At 46.8% G+C, this 24929-nt stretch overlaps 1 protein-coding gene across 7 annotated transcripts in view; it reads left to right on the top strand.

Moving 5' to 3' along the window:
* The window catches only part of SMC6 (structural maintenance of chromosomes 6), a 104192-nt gene that overhangs the window by 61563 nt on the left and 17700 nt on the right, over nt 1-24929 (top strand). For 6 of the 7 annotated variants that reach the window (XM_061622637.1, XM_061622634.1, XM_061622636.1 and 3 more), the window contains 3 exons: nt 4656-4736; nt 11439-11609; nt 22572-22709. In XM_061622637.1, coding sequence (XP_061478621.1) covers nt 4656-4736; nt 11439-11609; nt 22572-22709 — 390 coding nt within the window. The remainder of the gene's footprint in view (nt 1-4655; nt 4737-11438; nt 11610-22571; nt 22710-24929) is intronic. The other variant, XM_061622640.1, reaches the window with a different exon arrangement.

Below are 24929 nucleotides of genomic sequence, written 5' to 3'. Positions count from 1 at the left end.
ACAAAAAAAAATGATGTTAATGAGATTAGATGATTAATTAAGATAACTACTGGAGGAAAGTGATTTTGTAATATATTAAGGGACAGGTTTGTATATATTATATACTTATAGCTGATCTGCAACAAATTGGAAGTCAATATTTTATTATATTAGTTATTAATTTGTTTTCCCTTTGTTTTGTTTTGTTCTTTAAAACTTTGAATAAAAATTAATGTTTAAAAAAAAAAATCAGCCAAATATAATCCAACCCTCCCTCAGAACTCTGCCAACCAACCCATCCAAATAACTCTCCACTAATGACTCTCCCACAACTCTCACCAACTAACCTCAACTGTCATCCTCTCATTTATACCTTCAGCCATTCAAAACACTCAGCCAATCATCATCCAACATTCTTCCGCATTCTAGCCCATGTACTCCCCCCTCTTACTCAATTCACTTACCATATATCCCTATATAAACCCGCACTTACCATATTTACAGTTTTTAACATATAAGGACATCACAGTGAACATCATGAAGAGCCACCTAATTCCTTCACAGCAGTTACAGCACCTGGGAATATGCCTGGACACAGTTCATCAATCTATCTTTCTCAGGAGAGAGTTTACAAAATCAAGGCCATGTTGACGTCGTTGGCTCACGTGAAATCAGCAGACGTCATGAAGTTAGCAAAATTGTTGGGGATGATGGCCTCTGCCATAAGGATTACTCATTGGGCTCGTCTGCACTCTCGCCCGCTGCAATGGCTATTACTATGCTACCAGGAGGACATTGCGCATTGCAAGCACTGCTACATCTGGATTCCCCAAAGTGTCAGAATTTCTCTGCTTTGGTGGAAATCAGAGACACGTCTATGGAAGGGTGTCCCTCTCTACAATCCTCCTCGCTCTCTCATTACCACCGATGTGAGTCTCAAAGGTTGGGGAGCTCACTGTCAGGGCCAGTATATACAGGGCAAGTGGTCACAGTCAGAGTCCACCAGAAGCATCAATTGGCTGGAGCTTCGAGCGACGCACCTGGCTCTTTGACACTTTCTACACTCACTCAAGTTTCCAGATGTTTTGATTCGAACCGACAACACTACAACCCGGGCCCACTTGAATGAACAAGGGGGCACACACTCACTAACACTACAAAGGGAAACCATGGACATGCTTTCCTGGGCAGAACAGCACTTCTCCTCAATCAGAGCAGATTACATCCAGGGCCAATTAAATGTGACAGCAGACTGGCTGAGTTGACAACACCTATTTCCGGGGGAGTGGGCCTTCAACAGAGAGGTATTCAATTTCCTTCAGGCAGAGTTTGGGAATTTCAGTATAGATCTGTTCGCATCAGAGATCAATCACCAGAAAAGACGTTTTTACACTCGGTACCTGTCTCACAAGGTGGAAAAAGTGGATGCCCTAGCAGTTCCCTGGCTGAGAGGCCTACACTTTGCCTTTCCTCCGACACCTCTGTTATCCAGAGTTCTCAAGAAAATTCAGTCAGAAAGAGCCAGGGTGGTTAGTGGCCCCATATTGGCCACAACGGCCTTGGTTTTCAGACATCATTCAGTTGACCACATCACCACCACTTCATCTTCCATCACGTCCAGACCTGCTGCATCAAGGTCCACTGTTGCACCCGGATCCCCAGTGGCTTTAACTAACCGCCTAGAAATTGAAGTCTTCCAACTATTGAATTCCAGCATACCAGCGGAGGCGGTCGCAACCATCCTAGCCACCAGGCGCCCATCAACCCTTCAAAGTTATCAGGCCACGTGGATGGTGTTTTGCTCCTGGTGTAGCAAAAAAGAAGCCGACCCGCCATCAGCTGGGCTCTGATGTATTACTATTTCTGCAGGAATGGGTTCAGAAGGGCAGCGTCCTAACATTTTAAAGAGACAGCTCTCAGCTTTATCATCACTCTTACAAGTCAGGGAATTTGGCTCGATCGCACTGCATCCATGGTTGAAGCGTTTCCTTAAAGGGGCTACTAGGCTACTAGTCTTAGTCCACCAGTTGTTCATCGGTTTCCAACCTGGAGCTTGCATACAGTTCCAGCAGCACTGCAGAAACTTCCATTTGAGCCGTTGAATTCTGTACCACTGAGAATAATGTCGCTTAAAACAGTTTTCCTTGTTGCCATAACATCAGCACGCAGAGTGTTGGAACTACATGCGCTATCCATCCAAAAACACCTATGTACCTTTCATAAGGACAGAGTGGTACTGAGAACTGACCCAACATTCATCCCTAAGGTGAACATGGTTTTACACAGACGACAGGAGCTAATCTTACCTTCTTTCTGTCCTCGACCTTCTCACCCCAAGGAGAAGGCATGGCACTCCTAGATGTTAGGCGAGCATTAAAGGTATATATTAACAGGACAGAGTCTTTTAGACGCTCTGACTCGCTGTTTGTTTCCTTTCATCCGGCCACTATGGGAAAACAAGTGTCTTCCGCAACACTGGCACGTTGGATTAAGGCTTGTATTTCACTAGCTTATGAAACACTACACCTACCATTTCCTTTAAATATTACAGCACACTCTACCAGGTCGGCTGCTACTTCTGCAGCTTTCTCCACAAATGCTCCATTGACAGATATCTGTCGAGCAGCGACATGGTCCACTCCGAACACTTTTACCAAACGCTATAAGATTGATCTGTATGCCTCAGCAGAGGCTTCCTTTGGCTGCAGGGTTTTAGAACAGGTCCTGCCGGCATCTGCCCCACCCTGAGTCTGCAGCTGTAGTACATCACGCTTGGAGACCTCTGTCATCCATGAGAGAAGGGACAGTTTGTCCTTACCATAAACGGTGTTTCTTCATGGATGACAAGAGGTCTCCAAGGCCCACCCGTGCAGATGTTTCGTTGGTGGAAGGGACTAAGTCACGGAGTACCATGACTTTTCTGTTTTTGTTGACTGTTGGTCAGTAGACCATGTTACTAATGCTCTTGGTTATTGTCAAGTTTGGTTGTGTTCTTTTTCTACATTTTATGTTTGTTGTTAAACTGAGGCTGAATTCCGAAGCTTTACAAGAAATGAACTGAGCCTCAGCAGGAGGGGAGGAGCTTAAACGTCCGTTGAACAGTTTCCTGTCTCTGAGCTACAGGAGGAGCTACAGTACCCGCTTGAAGATTTTGCCTTTTATCTGTTTCTTAAATGTAATTTCTTCCTGCTGTTCTGTTTCTCTCTAGTTTTATGCTTTATGAGACTATAATTTCATTTATTTTTTCTGTACCTTGTGTGCTATTTGTAATCAGGTGGAGCTGAAACCACTATTTCAGCTTTATTTTCAAATTGGATAAGCCTGTTTTGTAGATGTGTTTTAGTATGCTCCTCAAATATTTATTATTTTTCAAGGGGGCTATTAAAAGTTTGTTTTTTTTAAAGCAAGGTCAGGGACTGCACAGTTCCTCTTTCTCAAGGCTGGGAGCTTCCTTGTGCACAAGAGTTCTTTGGTTTGCCAGTGAAGGTAACCATTTTTAAAATTGAAGTTGTGAAGCTTGCATGGGGGCATCATGACTCCAAGACTGAAAAATTGCAAAACAGCCTCAACAGCTGTTCTATTTGCTTAGGTTTGGGGAAGTTTCCTACCACCTCAAATGTTGTAGATGTGAAAATGAAACACACCTGGCTCAGCTGAGATTTCATAGAACCTCAATCTGGTTAAAATAAAAGATGCCCAACACAGTTCTACACATGTTTACTTGCAAGCAAGTCTCACTTAGTTCAGGGGAAGTATCTTGCATGTAAGTCTATATAATATTGCAGCCATAATTTAGATACTTGTTCTGTGATAACTCATAATGTATGGAGAAAAATAACTGGAATAAACTTGAATATTAATCTATGCCCTCTTGATGCCAGTAGCTTGTATCCACCCTGCAGATTAATCACATTCTCCTGCAGATTAATCTACTGCCATGAATAGAAACCATATTTGAATAAAAGGCTTCATGTAATTGAAGAAACTGTCTAATAAAAAATATTAAATGGCTCAGATAGACCCAAAGATGAGTTATGAGTAGGGGAAAATGTCTCTCCCTACCATATAATTTATGAGCGGTATAATTTATGAGCGGTAATGCAGCCGAAGCTCAGCTCATGGCCGGAGTTCGATTCCAACGGAAGGAGGAAGTTGAATCTCCGGTAAAAGGGGTCGAGGTCCACTCAGCCTTCCATCCATCCGTGGTCGGTAAGATGAGTACCTGGCATATGCTGGGGGGTAAAGAAAGGCCGGGGAAGGAACTGGCAATCCCACCCCATATATACGGTCTGCCTAGTAAACGTTGCAAGACGTCACCCTAAGAGTCGGAAATGACTCGCACTACAAGTGCGGGGACACCTTTACCTTTAAACATCAATTACATTTGGTTTCTTAATTGTTCCATTTATAACTCATATTCCCTTTGTGATTCTCAGATCACATAATCTGAGCTCAGGTTTCCTTTTCCAATGTGATTTGTATAGGTCATCAGTTTAAAAAAAAATTTTTTAGGTGCTTTTAGCCATATCTAATTCAAAAAGCCAGCAGCGAAATCTTACTCGTGTCTACTCAGAGTAAACTCCATTGTGTAAGTGTATAGAGGATTGCAGCCTAAATGTCTCTATTAAATACAATATGAATTCTTTCCATAGCATTTCTCTTTATTGTCATTACAGGTAAAAATGAGAAAAACAAAGCTAGAAATTATGGATCTTGAGAATGTAGAAGAACACCAGTCAGTAGTTGTCTCTACATTAGTAAGAATTGGGCACTTCCTACTTTTATAAGTACTTATTTTTTATATCAAAGCAGTGTTTGTGCTGGTGGCAGAGAGTGATTTTTGTTATGACAATCCATTTGGTCCGCTAGTTATGATCATTCCTGCACAGGGATAGCTTGGCATAGTAAACTATGCAATGGTAATCTCAATAATGGATAACTGCAGTGCACTCTGTGGGACCGCCCTTAAGGTGGTTAAGAAGCTGCAGCTGATGCAGAATACAGTGGCTTGGTTAATCACTGGAGCAACTTATCACAAGCATGTTTGCTACCAAGCCAGGTTTAAGGTTTTGCTGCAAAACCTTAAAGCCATAAACAACTCCTTCTACATAGACTTGACACCTCACAGGGATGAGCAGAAGAGGCCCTCTTGATGGTGTCACAGCCATCAATACATCTTTTTTATTTTTGTTGAACAAGTATACTACTTGTAGAAGATTCCCTTTCCCAAAGAAACAACCATAGCAAACGAAAATACCCAATGGTTCACCAAAGCGTACATCACGGCATACATCTTGCAACCACCTAGAAGACAGCCACAACCACCTTGTGGAACAGCTTCCCCTAAAAACATCAAACATGCATCAATGACTTTGTTTTCATCACATATTAGAAGTATATTTGTTAACCCAGGCATTCCATAATGGCTAGTACTGGTTATACTACTGCATAAACAGATATTCTCCTGTGCATGGAAAGATGATATCAGGTGGGTAACTAGCTCCACCTAGTGGTTGAAAGCAAAAGAGTACTGCTGACGTTTTACTGTAGGTCCGTTCCCAGTCTGCGCCTGCTCCGTCCGCAGTTTTTCTCTTTTGCCTTCACCGAATCTGGTTGATTCCTCTCTGTCTCCGTCGGTTCAGGCTTGTATTGTTTGTCTTTTAAGTCTTACCGGTTTCTTGCCCTCAGTATATGTTTTGTCTTCCCCTGCTGTTTAAAGTTTAAAAACAAAAAAACAAAAAAGCTCCTTGTGTCTTTCCTCCGGATTTTTCTCGGTGGCGAGGAGCATTCAGCCCCTCCCCACGGCTCCTGGGGCCATTGGCCTCTTCAGGCTCCCTCCCCAGCCGAATTTGCTACCGTTCCTCCTAGTCAGCAACTCATAGCGTCGGCAGCATTAGCCTTAGAGGCGAATTTCACCGGAGCTCGGAACTCAGGCCCACGCCTCGGATTTTCGCGCTCCCTTTCAAGCGGCTTCGTTTTCCCTGCTTCATAGCGGGGAGGGGCAGACGCACAGACGCCATAGCAGGTCGGCGGCAACAGCTTCTAATCTTTCTGCTTTACCTAGCCGCTTATTAGACAGCGTTGTCAATCATTACCAGCGGGAGCCTTCCATTCATATTTTCATTAACCCCGTAAGTCCCGCAGTGTGTGCCCGCTATGGGGAAAGCCACACACAAAACAAAGCACCTCTCAAAGGGGTCGAAAGTGCTTCCCCGCAAGCCAGCAACAGGCGCAGTGCCAGAACTCAGTCCCATCCTGGGATCAGAGCAGGCTCATTCTTCGGGGGATCATTCTGAAACAGTGGTGGCCCGCCCCTCTACCGTCAGGGACGAGGTGGCTGAGGCTCAGGTTTTGGCGGGCAGGGTGGCTGCAGAAGGCAGGATTCCTGTTCCACATAAGGGAACCTGTAGAGAAGGTCAAGATTCCTACCACCACTCAAGGGACCAGAGGGACCTGGAACCCCTGTCTGATGGGGAAGGTGGCCAGTCTCACCCTTCCTTAGACGCTATTTTTTCTAACAACTCCTCGCCCGAGGCTTTCACAGGGTTTTTGGAGGAGCCAATCCCTGTCCAACAAATTCATGATGCTGGTGGGCACAGGCTTTATCCATCTCACACTCAAGCCCGCCCTATTCAGCTGCAGCTTTCAGCACATTCAATTCAGCAATTAAAAGAACAGCTTAAGGATGCCCTTTTAATGGATCTGACTAGAGATTTGTCTTCTCAAACTGCGTCAGGCTCACAACCCTCAAGGCACCCGAGGGCGAACACACGCCCTTCCCCGGGCCGCACATCCCCAGACCCCTATGCTGCATCGCAGGGCAGACACCTTCAGCTCCCAGAACAGGAGCTTATAGACACAGAAAATGACTTGATTGTGTTGGATGAAGAGGAATGGAGTGGGGAATCAGAATCTGAGGAGATTTTATCTACTAGAATATTTCAAGAGGCTCATTTCCTTCCTCTGCTATGCAAAGCGATGGAGGCTCTTACCCTCACCTCTACAGAGGATCCTCCTACTCCACCCTCCTCGAGAGTCTCAGCAGTATGTCCAGATCCACAGCCTAGGTCTAGAGTATTGAAGCTTCCTTCTCTTCTCCCCAAGGTGCTCAAATCAGAATTTGACATTCCCTTGCAATTCAAAAAATCAGTTTCGGTAGCCAACAAATATTATATACTGGAACAACCGATCATGGATCAGTTGAAAGTCCCGCTCATAGACGCGCCTATAGTCAATCTATTGAACCCATCATTGAATCCTAAAGACTCAGATGCTCACCTTAAGGATCCTACTGAGCGCAAGATGGACCAGGGACTTAGAAGAGTGCACGAGGCTAGTGCGCTTTCAATCAGGGCAGCAGCAGCCTCTTCTGTGTTTGCTCGAGCCTCCCTACTGTGGTTGGAAGACCTGCTAGATGGCCCACAGCAGGATGCAGCCCGGATACGCAAATCTCTGCTGAAGGTCTCTCGGGCAGTTACCTTCATGGCAGATGCGTCAATGGACGCCATGCAGTTTGCAGCTAGGTCTCTCACTGCAGGGATCTTCACGCGAAGGACCCTTTGGCTTCGACATTGGGATGCAGACCCTGCAGCTCGTTCGAATCTTGCCTCGGAACCCTACGTGGGTGGCAAATTATTTGGGGACACTGCCCTCGCCAACATATTAGAAACCAAGGAAAAGAAAAAGTCCATGCCATCCACCAGAAAAAGGGAGGATGGAAGGACCTTTCGCTGCTCATTCCATCCATATCACTTGTCGCAGTCCTTTCGGGGCTCACGTCCCTTTGGAAGACAGAAGGACGCCCGCTCCAGCCGTCCCTTCTGGAACAGACAGCGCAACCAACTTAAGTCCCAGCAACACCTCCCAGGTCGATCCGGCCTTGCATCCCAGGCACGTGGAAACAGAAATCAGTTCTGACGCCTCCACCTCGCCGGTGGGAGGCCGTCTCCAACGCTTTGCTCACCGATGGGAGGACCTATCCTCCGATCGCTGGGTCCTCCGCACTCTTCGATACGGCCTTCGCCTGGAGTTTTCCTCCACCCCTCCGGCGAGATTCCTTCCATCCCCTCTGTCAGCAAATCCACACAAAAGGGGCAAAGTTTTGAGATCAGTTTCCCATCTCCTACGCATGGCAGCTATCGAGGCAGTACCTCCAGGGGAGAGGTTCCTGGGAAACTACTCTCTGTTCTTCACCGTCGACAAAAAAGACGGTTCATCCAGGCCAGTATTAGACCTCAAGACTCTAAATTGCTTCATAAAGTACCGCAAATTTCGGATGGAGACCTTACTTTCCATCAAAGAAGCGCTGAGGCTAGGGGACTTCCTCTCATCTATCGACCTGAAGGAAGCCTACCTGCACATTCCAATTTTTCCCCCTCACAGAAGGTATCTGCGCTTCGCGGTGGGACAAGACCATTATCAGTTCAGGGCCATGCCCTTTGGCCTGTCGTCTGCTCCCAGGACATTCACCAAGATAGTGGTTACCCTGGTGGCACACCTCAGGACACAGGGGATTTATATTTTTCCTTATCTGGACGATTTTCTGATCCGCTCACCATCGTTACACAAGGCATGGGAGGACCTCCATGTCACCCTGACCTGTCTAAAGGATCATGGTTTCCTGATCAACGAAGCCAAGAGTCATCTCTTTCCGTCCAGACGCATCACACATTTGGGAGCCACTATAGACTCTCAAAATGGCCTCATTACGCTATCTTCAGACAGGATCAGCAAGATCCGCAAAGTGGTGTTGCATGTCCTATCCTCCACCTCTACAGACCTGATGGAGTTGGCAGCACTTCTCGGTTTGATGGTATCCATGTTCCAAACGACACCATGGGCACGTCATCATTCCCGCACTCTTCAGTGGGCGCTGCTGCCATTCCAGAACGACATAGCGTCCAGGCACCACCGCATGGTTGCTCTGTCGCCACAGGTTCGTCAGTCGCTGTTCTGGTGGACCCAAGAGCTCAACCTGACGCGAGGCATCCCTTTCCAGGATCCACTCCACACCCTGATAACGTCCGATGCCAGCTTATCCGGATGGGGAGCCATCTGCGACGGGCAGATGATTCAAGGCATGTGGTCGGCTCAGGAATCCGCACTGCTGATCAACCTACTCGAACTACGCGCAGTTTGTCTGGCCCTCAGGCACTTTGCGAACACCAGACGGTTAGGGGCAGTGCTTGTCAGAACAGAACGTGTCGGCCAAATCGTATTTAAACCGTCAGGGAGGCACACGCTCCCTCATTCTTCAGAAGGAGGCCTTTCTCCTCTTCCAGTGGGTGGAGCCCAATATCATATCGATAGCGGCAGAATACCTCAAGGGGGAGGACAACAGCCAAGCGGACTGGCTCAGTCGGGAGAAGCTGATTCAAGGAGAATGGAGACTTCACCCACAGTCCTTTCGTCAAATAGTGGAACGTTTTGGCCACATTCAAGTAGACCTCTTTGCCACCAGTGCCAATCGGCAGGTGCAGAGGTTCTTCTCCCGATACCTGTCACCAGGCGCGGAAGGGATAAATGCCTTGACTTCCCAGTGGCCTCCGGGCAGACTATATGCATTTCCTCCAATTCCAGTGATTTCCAGGGTACTCAAAAAACTTCGTGCCGAAAGGACAGCACTTCTGTTGGTGGCTCCATGGTGGCCAAGGAGACCTTGGTTTCCAGACCTTCTCGACCTGTCGGTGGAACCACCATGGAAGATTCCAGTGCGAACGGACCTGCTCTCTCAGGGACAGCTCCAGCACCCAGACCCAGAGTGGTGGGCACTTCATGTCTGGAACTTGAACGGAAGAGACTCTTGAAAAGAGGCATCTCTCCGCAAGTAATAGAAACCATGATGGCTTCTAGACGCCCATCCACACTCAGAATTTATGAAAGCACTTGGAAGGCCTTCTCATCCTGGTCGCAGAAACAAGGGGTTCTTCCTCGAAAGGCGGGAGTAAAAGAAATCTTTTCCTTCCTGCAAGATGGCGTACCTTTGGGTCTCAGACCAAACACCCTGAGGCACCAAGTTTCAGCCTTATCGGCAACCCTCTCCAGATCCCCGGATAAGCCAATCGGATCTCACCCCTTCATCAAGCGTTTCCTCAGGGGAGCAACGATAACTGCACCTCCTACGGTGCATCGCTACCCAACTTGGGATCTGCATAAGGTTTTGTCAGCCCTTCAAAAACCTCCATTCGAACCCCTGAGTCAAGTTTCTCTCCGTCTTCTTTCCTTTAAGGTCTTGTTTCTCGTGGCCATTACTTCGGCCCGTCGAGTGTCTGAATTGAATGCCCTGTCTGTCCATAAAATTTTTTGTGTATTCCATAAGGATAGAGTAGTCCTCCGTACTGTCCCTTCCTTTCATCCCAAAGTGTTGTCTGCCTTCCATTGTCAGCAGGAGCTGGTCTTACCATCCTTCTGTCCAAATCCTGTCCATCCTTTAGAAAAAGCCTGGCACTCTCTTGATGTGAGAAGAGCCCTTAAAGTTTATATTTCCAAGACTAAATCATTTCGGAAAACAGATAATTTGTTTGTCTCCTTTCACCCAAAATCCATGGGGAATACAGTCACCACATCTACACTAGCCAGGTGGATCAAGGCATGCATTTCCTTGGCATATGCCTCTCTAAGATTATCCCGGCCCGCCGGGTTGGTAGCTCATTCTACTAGGGCGGCGGCCACATCAGCGGCCTTTTCCCATAATGCCTCTCTGGGGGAGATATGTAGGGCAGCCGCATGGGCCACTCCCAATACCTTCATTAAACATTATAAAATAGACTCCTATGCTTCAGCCGAGGCAGCCTTTGGTAGGAGGGTGCTACAGCATGTCCTCTCAGATCACTAGTACCCATAGCCCAGCAGTATTCCCACCCTACATGGGTCAGCTTTGGTATGTCCCACCTGATATCATCTTTCCATGCACAGGAGAAGAGACATTTGGTCTTACCGTGAAATCGGTCTTCTCTGTGCATGTCAAAGATGATATCAGGGCCGCTCCCTATGATGGCTGGGCTGCCTGTCCAAGCGCTGTTAGACCTTGAGCGGAGAGTGTATGAGTACTGTTGTCTTGTCTTTTTGTGGTATTATTTCATTTCTTTCTGTGGGCTTGTTATTAAAAAACTGCGGACGGAGCAGGCGCAGACTGGGAACGGACCTACAGTAAAACGTCAGCAGTACTCTTTTGCCTTCAACCACTAGGTGGAGCTAGTTACTCACCTGATATCATCTTTGACATGCACAGAGAAGACCGATTTCACGGTAAGACCAAATGTCTCTTCTGTAGCTTAAATTTCTTATAACACGGTTTTAAGCCAATTAATTGTTTTATAATGTTATTATCTGTATACTGCTTTGGATATTTTTAAACATATAGTGGTATAAAAGTGCTTTTAAATAAATTAGATTACAGCCCATTTTAATGGTCAGCAATTCAAAGTAGCTTAAACATAACCTGGAAATCTTCTTAACAGGAAGAAGAAGCCCAAGATAACAAGAGAAAAATGGAAGCTGTTAAGGAGGGTATACTTCAGCATCAAAAGAAAATGGAGGGAATGAAACATATTCTACAAGAGGCAGAACATAAATTAGAAGCAGTTATAGAAAAAATCCATCAAGTCACAGAAGAAACTGAACAAGTCCAGGTGCAAAAACTAATGATATATTATTATAATTATAATTCCTGCAGAGAATCTACAGACCATGGGTTGTATCTAATTATGTTGCTTAGCTGATGGTAAGATTTTCCATAGGAGGAATGCCATCAAGCGGGTAATAGCTCCACCTATTGTCCAAAGGCAAGAATGTTTTGAAGTCAAGACTAGGGTCGTCAGGCCCTTCCCACTCTCCAGTTCATTCTTGCCTCGTACCGAACAAGTTTGATTACTGATAGCGTAGCTTATAGATAAGTCTTTCGTGTTTTGTGTGACAGGGTGGGAGATTTGTGTGTGTCCGTTTACGTCTCTGCCCTGTCTTCTTGTGTTTTCAAATCATTTGTTTAAATCAGTTGTTGTCCCTGGGGAATTTCTTTGGAGGGTTCTCTTTTCCCTGTGGTTTTTTCCCCAGGAAGTTGCCTTACGGCGCTTCAGAGAGACCGCGGCTGTGGTTCTCTCTTCTATAGGCAGCGGACAAAGCTTTAAACCGGGGCTTGCGGCTGCAGCTGCCTGTTCCCTGCTGCCACTTTTTTCCGTACTGTTGTCTAGCTGAACGGTGATTATTGGGAGACCGCGGCTGCAGCTCTCCCTCCCTTTGGCGGCGGACGCAGCCTTAATCCAGGAGTTGCGGCTGCAGCTCCCTGCTCTGTGCCACTGTTTTTTCCTGTTCTAGAGCCTGCGGCTGCAGCTCTTTTTGCCTTTAGAGTCCCTTTACCTCCCCGGTCTAGTTCTGTGGCATTTTAAATCTCTCCGCGGCTGCCTTCGGAGTCTGCGGCGGCGGCTCCTTCCCTTTACAGTTCCTTTTGCCGTTGGCTGTCCCCAGCGGCTGCAGGGAATTATCTCGCAACCCTGCTTTCAGCAGTTATTTAACTGGCTGGCCTTTCAACCCGTGATTAAATCTCTCAGTCCTGCAGCTATAAAGCGTCTTTCAGGCCGCTTCCCTATGACCATTTTTTGCCGGTCTCCATTCTGAGCTCGCTGGTGCTCCTTTGTGACCGCCATTGCTTCTTCATCGCCCTGCGGTCTTCTGATTGGCTAAAATTCCTGCCTTTTTTCACGGGCGCCATTTTATTTGTCCCTAGTTTCCCGCCTTTTGTGTCAGCCTATTCAGTACAAAAAAGGGGGCCCTAGCTTACAAGCGCTGTGGTTAGCAAAGCCAAAGGCTTCAAGTCAGCTCCTACAGCGCGATCTACCCGTTGTGTGTGTACTGCAGATAGGATCCTATAGTCCCACACAGGTTCCTTTATTAAATCTGCTGCTGCTGCCGCTTACTACTATTTGCTCCAGCACATATTCGTCTGTGACTGTATCATCAAGGCTGTTTTCGCTGTACATTCTGCCCCATCCGTGGCCGTGTACTGGACTGTTTGATCTATACATTCTGCTCCATCCGTGGCCATGTATCAAAGCTGTTGAGACTATACAAAACCTGTTTGAACTGTACATTCTGCCCCACCCGTGGCCGTGTACCAAGGCTGTTGATACTATACGAATCCTGTTTGAACTGTACATTCTGCCCCACTCGTGGCCGTGTACTAAGACTGTTGATACTGTGCAAAGCTGTTTGAACTGTACATTCTGCCCCATCCGTGGCCGTGTACCAAGACTTTTGAACTGTACATTCTTCCCCATCCGTGGCCATGTACCAAGGCTATTGATACTGTACATTCTGCCCCATCCATGGCCATGTACCAACGCTATTAACATTGTACATTCTGCCCCATCCGTGGCCGTGTACTTAGCCATCTGCCAGTGCATTCTACCCCATCCGTGGTCATGTACTGAGCCTGTTCGGGTCTGTGCATTCTGCCCCATCCGTGGCCGTGTATTTAAACCCATAGAAGATATAAGATGGCGGAACAGCCAGCGACGACTCAGACAGCCAAGCCGAAACTATCTAAGGCGGCCAAGCATAAGCACACTAAAGCCGTTGCCAAAATTAAACATCTTTCCAGCCACAGCACATCCAAGCGCCCACGCTATGTCTCTGTTCCGGCTTCTGAAGGAGCAGCCCAAGAACAATTAACGAATATATTTCACTCTCCCACTGCTTCCTCCGAGGAGGAGGACTTTGCTGGGTTTCCTGACCAACCAGCAGCCACCCACCCTCCTCTCATATTACCTCCTATGCCTTATTCATCATCACAGCCTGCTGAACCACATCTACAAGCGCAACCTTCTACTTCGCCGGGGCTGCAGCTGTCTCATGAGTTCATATCACAACTACAAGGCATGCTGTCGTGTTTCACTCAAACACAGTCACCGCAAGTCCCCGCCATACCTCAGCACAGTATGGACCAATATGTATGCAATGAGCCTAATCGATCATGCTCCCAAATCCTTTTGACATTGCCAGAGGCAGATTTATTGATGACTTTTCTTGTGGGGAGGAGTCACCATTTGCTGTGCAAGCTGAAGGAGACGAATGGAGTGACCATTCGGAACATGGGGAGTATGCATCTTATCGCCTGTTTGATGCCTCAGATTATCAACCTCTTGCTCGCAGAGTATTGAACACCCTTGGTCTCCAAACTATACAACCGGCAGCTGCCGCTTCCGCTATTATAGGAGCCAGGGTCTTGAAATTCCCCGCACCAGCAGAACACTACCTCCCTGTGCCAAATCCCATTGCGAAACTGGCCAAGGACGAATGGTCTCACCCATTACAATCTCGCCGCTTTAACGCACTTGCTGACAGTCTTTACTCTCTGGCTCCGGACTTTACCAGTAGACTGGCCATTCCTGGCATAGACGAGCTGATTTCCAGTCTAGTCTCTAGATCCCTTTTGCCAAGGGAAGGAGATTCCCATCTAAAGGATGCCACTGAGCGCAGGCTGGACTTTGCCTTACGCAAGAATCATGAGGCCACCGCCTTCTCCATGCGAGCCTCTGCATCAGCTTCTATCTTCTCTAGGGCAGCGATGATGTGGTTGGATGACCTTTTAGAGGATGCTAATCCTGATCCTGTATCTCTCAGGAGATCACTGATAAAATTGTGCAAGACAGCGGCGTTTGTAGCTGATGCCACCTTGGACGCAAATCAACTGGGAGCACGAGCTATGGCAGCACAGGTAGTTGCTTGGCGGACCCTCTGGCTTCGTCACTGGCAAGCTGACTCTATAGCCAAAGTTAATCTATCAAGGGCACCTTATTCCGGATCATTACTCTTCAGTGAGGAAGCCCTAAAGGCAGTGCTTGTTGACCCCAAGGATGCTCGAAAGCCTGTCTTGGTCACTGTCCGGGACACAGATCGCAGGCCTTTCAGACGTTTCTCCTCATATCGCACGACCCTGCCCTTTCGAGGAACGCGGCCCGGGGGACGAGACCGCGATTTCCGAAACTATGATTTCCGGCCCTCCAGGGGAGCCTGGAACAGACGTTTTCCAGGCAGAGGTCAGTACCAGGGGCGCAGAGGTACATCAACGTCCTCATATAGAGGAGGGTCTCGCCAGCACAAACCGTACTGAAGCGATAATAATAATAATAATAAACTTTAATTTGTTAGTCGCCTATCTGTCCAATTTTGGACACTCTAGGCGACTTACAGCAGCAGCAAGTACAATATAAAATACAATAAATACATTACACAATACAATAAATAACCATATTCATCAATTAAAACTAACATCAAGACATCAGTTAAAACATTACAACTAATCTAGCTCGAGTTCCTGTAGGCCTGCCTGAAGAGCCAGGTCTTTAACGCTCGTCGAAAACTCATCAGGGAGGAGGCATGTCGAAGATCGTAGGGGAGGGAATTCCAGAGGGTGGGAGCCACTACTGAGAATGCCCTCTCTCTGGTCCGCACCAGCCGAGCTGTTTTGGCCGGTGGGACCGAGAGGAGATCCTGCGTGGCTGATCTTGTAAGGCGGCTCAATTGGTGATACTGGAGGTGGTCCTTTAGATAAACCGGGCCGAAACTGTATAGGGTTTTAAAGGTCAATACCAACACCTTGAATTGGGCCCGGTAAACCACTGGTAGCCAGTGAAGGTCTCTCAACACCGGAGTGATGTGTTCCCTGCGACGGCTATGCGTAATCAAGCGTGCCGCCGCATTCTGCACCAGCTGGAGTTTCTGGACCGTCTTCAAGGGTAACCCCACGTAGAGCACATTACAATAGTCTAAGCGAGAGGAGACCAGGGCATGTATCACTCGCGGGAGAAGCTGTACAGGAAGGTAGGGTCGCAGCCTCTGTATCAGATGTAATTGATACCAAGCTGCCCGGCTCACTGCCGAAGCTTGAGCTTCCATGGACAGCTGGGAGTCAAGAATGACCCCGAGGCTGCAGACCTGATCCTTCAGGGGTAATCTTACCCCATTAAACACCAAGTCGATGTCTCCCAATCTTCTCTTATCACCCACGAGTAACACCTCAGTCTTATCAGGATTTAGCTTCAGCATGATCTCACCCATCCATCCACTAACGGACTCCAGGCACTTGGACATGGTCTCCACAGCCACCTCTGGTGAGGACTTAAATGAGAGATAGAGCTGAGTGTCATCCGCATATTGGTGACACTGCAGCCCCAAACTCCTGATGATGGCTCCCAGCGGCTTCACATAGATGTTAAATAGCATGGGGGAGAGGATAGAACCCTTTGGCACTCCACAAGTGAGAGGCCAAGGGTCTGAAACCTCATCCCCCAATGCTACCCGTTGGTACCTGCCTGAGAGATAGGAACGGAACCACCGTAAAACGGTGCCCCCCATCCCCAATCCCTCTAGGCGGCTTAACAAGATACCGTGGTTGACGGTATCAAAAGCCGCTGAGAGATCAGGAGGACGAGGAGGGTATATTGTCCCCTATCCAACGCCCTCCTCATATCATCTACCAGGGCGACCAAGGCTGTTTCAGTTCCATGTCCAGTCCTGAAGCCCGATTGGAATGGATCTAAATAATCCGCTTCATCCAAGTGCGTCTGTAGTTGTTTAGCCACCACTCGCTCTATCACCTTGCCTAAGAATGGTAAATTAGAAACTGGGTGAAAGTTTTTCAACTCTTGGGGATCCAAGGAGGTCTTTTTCAAGATGGGCCGTATCACTGCCTCCTTGAGGGCTGATGGCATTGCACCCTTTTCCAAGGATGCATTTACCACCGCCTTGATCCCTTCGCCCAGCTTCTCCTTGCAGCTCACAGTGAGCCACGAGGGGGCAAGGATCGAGCAGACAAGTGGTTGGCTTCACAGTAGAGAACACCTTGTCCACTTTCTCAGCGAGAAGAGGCTGAAACCGCTCCCATCGGACCAGAATGCAACTGGCCGATTCTGGCCCACTACTTGTATCCACGGCGTGCGGAATCGTGCACTTCAGACGCTCGATTTTATCGGCAAAGTGCTTAGCAAATATGTCACAGGAGGCTTTAGAATGTTCCATGGGTTCCTGCGCAACTGGACCGACCAGGCTTCGGACCACTTGGAACAACCTCCTGGGACAACATTCTGCCGACGCAATAGAGGCAGCAAAGAAATCCCTCTTTGCTGCCTTTGTTGCCACATGGTAGGCCGCTATTGCTACTCTAACCAGTGTCCGATCGTCTTCAGCGCAAAACTTCTGCCACCGGCGCTCTACTCGTCTCACTTCCTGTCTCAGACCTTGCAATCGAGGTGTGTACCAAGGTGCTGTCTGAGTTCTATTCAGGGGGAGAGGGCGTTTCGGAGCCACTTGGTCTACCACCCTGGTTACCGGTTGGGGGTAGACTACTTCTGTTTGGAGACCATTGGCTACGTCTGACTCAGGTCGCCTGTATCAGAGTTCTTTTTTGTTATGGCTATGCAATAGAGTTTTGGGCTACCCCTCCAGACAAATTCCATTCCTTCTATTACAGACAGCCTTCAAGAAGGAGACTTCCTGGCTTCTATCGACCTAAAGGAAGCGTATCTCCATGTGCCTATTTGCAAAGCCCGCAGAAAATTCCTTCGGTTTGCTTTCGGCCACCAGCATATTCAATATTGAGCGATGCCGTTCGGCCTCTCCTCTGCCCCAAGAGTATTTACCAAGGTGCTACTCATACTAGTGACTTACCTCTGGCTTCAAGGGGTCCGTATCTACCCTGGCCGGCTAGTCAATCTCGACAAAAGCCATCTCCAACCAACCCAACGCCTACAACTAGGGGCGATATTGGACACCCGACAGGCGACGGTGCTTCCTGTCTCCAGACCGTATAAATGCTATCACAGACATCGCACGGTCTCTGATGCACCACGCAACCGCAGACCTCATGCGTCTGCCCAGGGCTATCGGAATGTTGGTGTCCACCATCCATATTGTGCCATGGGCTCGAGCTCCTACGCGCCAGCTCCAGTGGGTTTTGCTACCGTTTCAGCAGGACATTGCCATGTCAAATCATCAAGCAAGTTCCTTGGCCCCGCACTGCGTCTTTCATTCCGCTGGTGGACGAGAGTCCAACCTCTCACCCAGGGCACTCCTTTCAGAGGACCCCGCAGGACTGTTATTACTACAGATGCCATTCTCTTCGGCTGGGGAGCCCACTGCAACTCTCACTTCGTTCAGGGGGTTTGGAACACAGCAGAGCAGACTCAGAGTATTAATTGGCCAGAACTGAAGGCTGTCCACTTGGCCCTGCTCCATTTTCAGTCTCTGTTCCACTTGGACCATGTTCTCATTCGAACGGACAACACGTGTGCCAAATCTCATTTGAACAGACAAAAGGGGACCAGGTCCCGTCCTCTGCAGAACCTAGCTTCCCTCATCTTCGACTGGGCAGAGCAACATCTGAGACCCTTAAAGGCAGAACATCTCAGAGGAATTTGTAATGTGACAGCAGGCTGGCTCAGCAGACAACAGGTCTGTCCGGGTGAATGGAAACTTCATCCAACCATTTTCCATCTTCTCTGGTGTCGGTTTGGCGTCTTCTCATTCGATCTATTTGCCTCCAGTCGCAATTGCCAGCTACCCAGGTACTTCGCTCGATACCTGGACATGACAGCGGAAGCGGTGGATGCCCTCTCGCTACCGTGGCCGGATGGCCTAGTGTACGCCTTCTCTCCAATACCACTCTTAGCCAGAACCTTGAGAAAGGCACAACGCGAGAGGGCCAAACTGTTTCTGATAGCCCCATATTGGCCCCGTCGACCGTGGTTCTCGGATCTCCTTGCCATGTCAGTGACAGATCCTTGGACACTCCCGGTCAGGCCAGACCTCTTGTCCCAGGGCTCAATATTGCATCAGGATCCCAGTTGGCTCAAGCTAACAGCGTGGCTTTGAACGGGGACATTTAAGATCTGCTGGTCTGTCTGATGCTGTTATTGACATTATCTTGGCCTCGAGACGACCATTCACCACCCGTATATATCAACATATTTGGGCGGCATTCTCCAGGTGGTGTCAGTCTCATAGGGGCCTCCTGATGGGACTTAGACCCAACACTTTACATAGACATGCGTCCAATCTGTCTTCCATTCTCTCAGTGTCCTACGCTGGTGCTCCTATTGCCTCGCACCCGTTCATCCAACGTTTTCTGAAGGGAACTGCGTTACGCTCACCGGCTGTATTCCACCGTTTTCCCTCATGGAGTTTGTCGAAGGTCCTACAGGCTTTACAACGCCCTCCGTTCGAGCCCCTTAGGACTGTGCCTTTACGTCTGTTGTCATTCAAGGTCCCATTCCTGATTGCGATCACCTCTACAAGACGAGTTTCAGAACTGGGCGCATTGTCTTCTGCCCGCCATCTCTGTGTCTTTCGCAAGGACTCTGTTGTGCTGAAAACTGATCCTTCCTTCCGTCCCAAGGTCAATTCAGTTTTCCACTGCAACCAGGACATTGTTCTTCCTTCATTTTGTCCGAATCCTACCCATCCTCTAGAGAAGGCTTGGCATTCATTGGATGTTCGGAGGGCTCTCAAGACCTACCTGTCTAGGACCCAGGAGATACGATGAACTGAGTTTTTGTTTGTATCCTTTCATCCAAGGTCTATGGGGCATAAAGTAGCTAATTCCACCTTATCCCGCTGGTTGCGTGCATGTATTACCTTAGCTTATGAGTCCCTTAAGCTTCCAGTTCCAGCTACTATAACAGCTCATTCCACTAGGTCAGCGGCCACTACGGCTGCTTTTGCTACCAACGCTCCTGTTGCTGATATTTGCAGAGCTGCTGTTTGGTCTACCCCACACTCGTTTATAAGGCATTACAAAATAGACCGTTATGCCTCTGCCGATGCCTCTTTTGGCAGGCGAGTGTTGCAACAGGTTCTTAATGATGATGAGGATGTGGGTGTCCCTCCCTGTTATGGGCTGCTTTGGTACATCCCGCTTGATGGCATTCCTCCTATGGAAAATGGACCATTGGTCTCACTTGAAGGGTGATTTTCATAGGAGGAATGCCATCACGACCCTCCCTAGATTGGAGGATATCTAGATGTTTTTCTGGGGTTTTTATATATTCTTGTTACGCTATTATATTTAGACTTTCTAATGAAGTCAAGTCTGATATTACTGTTATATAGCTATGTTAGGGTCATATTATTATGATTATTGCTATTGTGTTATGTCTTTGCTGGTAGGCCTGTTGGTCTTCTTTCCTGCATTTTTAGATATTACTCTTTGGACTCGCTGCGAATGAACTGGAGAGTGGGAGGGGCCTGACGCCCCTAGTCTTGACTTCAAAACATTCTTGCCTTCGGACGATAGGTGGAGCTATTACCCGCTTGATGGCATTCCTCCTATGAAAATCACCCTTCAGGTGAGACCAATGGTCCATTTTCTTCAGTGGGATGGGAAAGGAAGCAGTCCCCCCCTAAATCTCCATAGTGTTTGGGGGTATTCTCCAGAGCAGATTCAGGGAGGGAACAAGGGAGGGGTAATTACTGAAAGTTGCTTCTTTCCTCATTCCACTAATGGAACCTTACCATCAGCTGAGCAACACTGTTAGATACAATCCCAAATGTGAAATATGTGTAGCATCACCCTCGAAGAATTGTAACAAAATGTGAGGAAAACAATTTGGCTACACTTTTAAATTGATATTAGAGAGGTGAAATTTTCAAGCTCTAAAACAGTGATTCCCCAGAGGGGCCAGGAAATCATCCGGGGGGGGGGGGCTGCGAAGAGCCAAGAGAGGAATTATTTATTATTATTTTTTAAAGTCTTCAGGATGGCTGAAACAAACAGAGCAAGCGCGAGCAACTTCCATGCCCAGCTCCTCATCCCATCTGCTGACCAGCTGCTGATTGCTCTTCCAGAGCTCCCAGCTCCTTACAGAGAAGGGTAGCCCCAGCCTTTGTAAGCTGCACGAATTGGTGGCGGCAGCAGCAATAGCAGAAGGGGAGTACAGATGTGGTGGTGAACATGTACTGAGTGGGAGGGATGTGTGTAGGGAAGGGGGATCCTCTGGCCTTCTCGCAACCCCTTCCCATAACCCACCAGACTCCTGCAATGTGAACAACACAGAAAGAGAGGCACGCAGCAGTGGCAGCACACTCTCCCTTCCCTGTGCATTTTCCTGTAGCCCCACATAAGCCGTTACCAGGCTAAGGGGAAGGGGGTGGTGATGGGGGGGGTGAGGGAGAGAAAAGAATGGGAGGTCACTCCTCACTCCTTTGCCTCAGAAAGAGAGGGAGAGAAAGAGGAGACAGTTGAGGATTCCACCCTCGTGCTCACCATCTACTTCTCTCTTCTTCCTGAGGGACACACTCACTTTGGTGTAAGGGGACAGGAACGGGGAGTGAAGGAAAGAAGAGGAGTAGAAGCATGCATATTTGTTTTGAGGTCTCACTGCCACCACAGGTCACTCTGAGAAAGCAAGCACCTAGAATGGACACACAGCCCACTTTATTCCACCCCTCCTTCCTCCCCTGCCCTCATGTCGTGAGTGCTCTCCCTCCCATGTGGCTGCTCCACTCTTCCAGGCACTAGTTCCTTTTACTTGCTGCCTTCTTTGACCCACCGAACCTCTTGCCCACCCACAACTTGACCCCTCTTTCCTCCTTCTAACCCTGCCCCTTCCCTTTGCATTACTTGTATCTCTTTTTTATTTCTCTCTCTGCGCATTTGCCCACCCCGAAGCCCAAGTTTGCTCCTATTTTGACTTTGCGTATAGGCTTGTGTGAACCATGTGTTTAAATTTATTACCTGTTTATTGGGCTTTGATTTCCTGCCAGGTGGATCTCTCTCTTCTGCCTCTGTTTTTCCATCTGCATGCAAATCGTGGTGATGGCCAGAGTAGCAGCAGCAGCAACAATTAACATGTGGGGGTCATGAAATGTTTTGAGGTTACAGAGGGGTACCATACTCATAAAGATTGGGAACCAGTACTCTAAGAGAACACTTTTGGAAAAATTGAAATTTCTGGAAAAATTGAAATACATTCAGTACTTTCTTACCAAATCTGAATTCATTCCCTTCCCCAAACATACATAACAACATAAAATGTATCACGTATTACAGGCCTCATTAGGCCAACCATATCTACACCAAATACAGGGAAAAATGCAAAAAAGCAATTTAAGGTTTTTCTATACTTGCCAGAATATATGATATGTATTAAAACTCAGTGGCTCTTAATGAATAAAATGTTGTTTTTCCTTTTCACACCTGACTTCTGTGCAATGAAAAATCTTGCTACATCCTAAAAAGAGTTGGTCCAAAGTGGTATCTTCTGATTTGGGTTTTATCTACAATGTTAAAAATATAATTATCTTGTAATAGCATTAATGGATTTATTTCCTAATATATACAAGAATATGGTTTTATTTATACATTTGTTACTCAGTTTTACTGTACTTAGGGTATTAGGTACATGAATATGATTACAGCTGCAGTCCAGAACTTGTCTACTCAAAAGTAAGCTTCATTGGGTTCAGTGGGACCTACTTCCAGGTAAGTGTGTATTAGATTGCAGTCTAAATTTATCAATTTTAGCTTAAATCTTCAACACTTCGGGTACCATTTGCATTTTATTAAAACTGCTTTACATTTCATAACGATTTGTTCTTACCAGGATGGGCTACGTCCAGCGAATGAAGAACTAGAAAAAAGTAATAGCCACTTGAAATATTATGAGGAAAAAGAAAAAGACCATTTGGAATCTATAAAAACACATAAAAATAATCTAACTACAAAAGAGAGAGAATTAATGGTGTGTGTTTAATATGACTTTAAAGTCTGTTTGGGTTTTTTGCCAGTGAAATGATCACTAAATGGTGAAAATGTCTGTGAAAATCTGCTTGTTTTCATTTACTCATCTCTACATTTCTGTGGAGCTGATTTTCATTAGCATAGGCTAATAAGACATGGCTCTTGGGATGTTTTCCATAATGCATTTCCCATATGCTGTTTGGGCATTTCCCCTTTCATTTGTCAGGTTTATGGACAAGTGGCTTCCTGGGTGTCCCAGGTCACCACTAATGTAAGTAGGAGGTGTGGCCAATCAGTGCTGGGCAATGATTTGAATTGGTAGTATGAAATTGCTTGCCACTTGGTTATTGTGAGAGCTAGTTGTTTTTAAAATAGGTCTGCAATGAAATATTGGTCTACTGATTATTGTTATCACAGGGGCTCTGAAGCCTTTATATTGAAACAGAGTCGTGGTTTTCCCCACTGTATTCCCGAGGAATAGCAACTTTTCAAGGGCTCCCCCCTACACTAATAGGCCACAGATTGGCCAAATATAGCCTGTGTTCTTCAGCTTCATGACAAAATCTCTTTCACTCAGGCTAGAGGAAACATTTCAATAAGAGAAGGTAGACAAAGCGTACACAACACATAGTGTGTGAGAGATTGAATCTTGTTTATCTTAAGAAAGATTCTTCATGAATTTCTGTAAAAAGTCTTTATTCTAACCAGATTTCTAGCATGTTCTGTTCTGACAGGATAATTAAGAGTGGAGCAGTCCCATGAAATCAATTGCCAATCGTTTTATTGCCTTGGTTTATTGCTTATGGGCTTCCTGTAGGCATTTGTTTGGCCACTGGAAACAGGATGCTGGACTAGATGGACCTTTTAGTCTGATCCAGCAGAGCTCTTCTTATGTTGTTATATTTCTTCATGCAGCATTTGAAATGGTTTGCCATAAAATGTGATCAGCACTAGTTCAGGTGGCTTGAGATTTAGACAAAATCATGCAAAGTATTTCACTGGCTGTTAGCCATAACAACCAATAACAGAACATCCATATTCAGAGAAACTTCTAGATAATAGGAACAAATCAACAAAGGATGGAGTTCTTAGGTTTCCTCCAGGAGCATCTGGCTGACCATTGTTGAAGACAGTGCTATTCAGATGCACATTTAGTGTGACCCAGCAAAACTGGCTTTAACCAGAATTTGGGGATTTAGTACCGTCGGTCTCATTCTGTAGAATACTCCTCCAGCCAAATCTCACTTCTAACCATCAGACTTCTGTTGAACACGTTTTTGTGTCAACAGGCCTTTTCAGTGGTTTAAGCTTTTAAGACGAACCTGTCATTTTTATAATAAATCCAAATTGTTTTAATGGTCCTTTATCTCTTTTGTCATTCTTGTTGTACACCGCTTTGGGATTTTGTATGAAAACAGTCATTAAATATTTTTATAAATGAACATCCCGTTAAAAAAAAATCTTCAGCAACATCACGTATGGCTGAACCTTAAGACAATGAGATTGCATTGTGTAGGTATTTTTGGCTAATTATTTTGACTAGTTTCTCTAGTGAAGATAAACAGACACATTTTAATTTATTCATTTGAACATTTAATGATGTAGTAGAGAGAGTGACTGTAGTAGCTAATAGTGTAACTGTAAGATACAAACCAAGAGATCCCCAATACAAATATCAGCTCAGCTACAAATTTACTAGGTGCCCTTTAGACAAGCCCCTATGGCAGGGGTGGAAACCTCCAGCCTGTGGACCTCCACATCCAGCCTCGAGAATCCACTCCTCCCTTGGTGTCAATGGAACCTGGAGCTTTTTCAGCCTAAGTGCTGTGCAGGGGAGAAGGAATAGTTTGTGTGCATGTGTGAAAGAGAGAGCACACACCTGTGTAGAGCTGCTCTAGACCCCATCCAGTGCTAGCATGTGCCCCCTCCCCAAGGGTAACGAGGGCCTCAAGGAAGGGAAGGTTCCTCACCTCTTCTCTTTGCGGATGATTCTGAGTCATTGTGCAGAGTTGCTCTGATTGCTGATACAGGATATTTGAGCTGTTTTGAACACTGTAAAATGTTAAGAATGGTTTCTTATTAAGTAACACAGAGATCTACAGGGGGGGAAAAAGCCCCTGTGATTGTCAGATTGAACCTGTAGAAATAAAATGATGTAGAACTTTATATTAACACTGTTTTCAAGCAAAATATACATAGGCTTAATTAAATTTATTTCTTG

The sequence above is a fragment of the Rhineura floridana genome, chromosome 4, assembly GCF_030035675.1.
Source record: "Rhineura floridana isolate rRhiFlo1 chromosome 4, rRhiFlo1.hap2, whole genome shotgun sequence".
Taxonomy (NCBI): domain Eukaryota; kingdom Metazoa; phylum Chordata; class Lepidosauria; order Squamata; family Rhineuridae; genus Rhineura; species Rhineura floridana.
The sequence above is the reverse complement of the archived record's forward strand: the minus strand, read 5'-3'. Positions and strand labels throughout refer to the sequence as shown.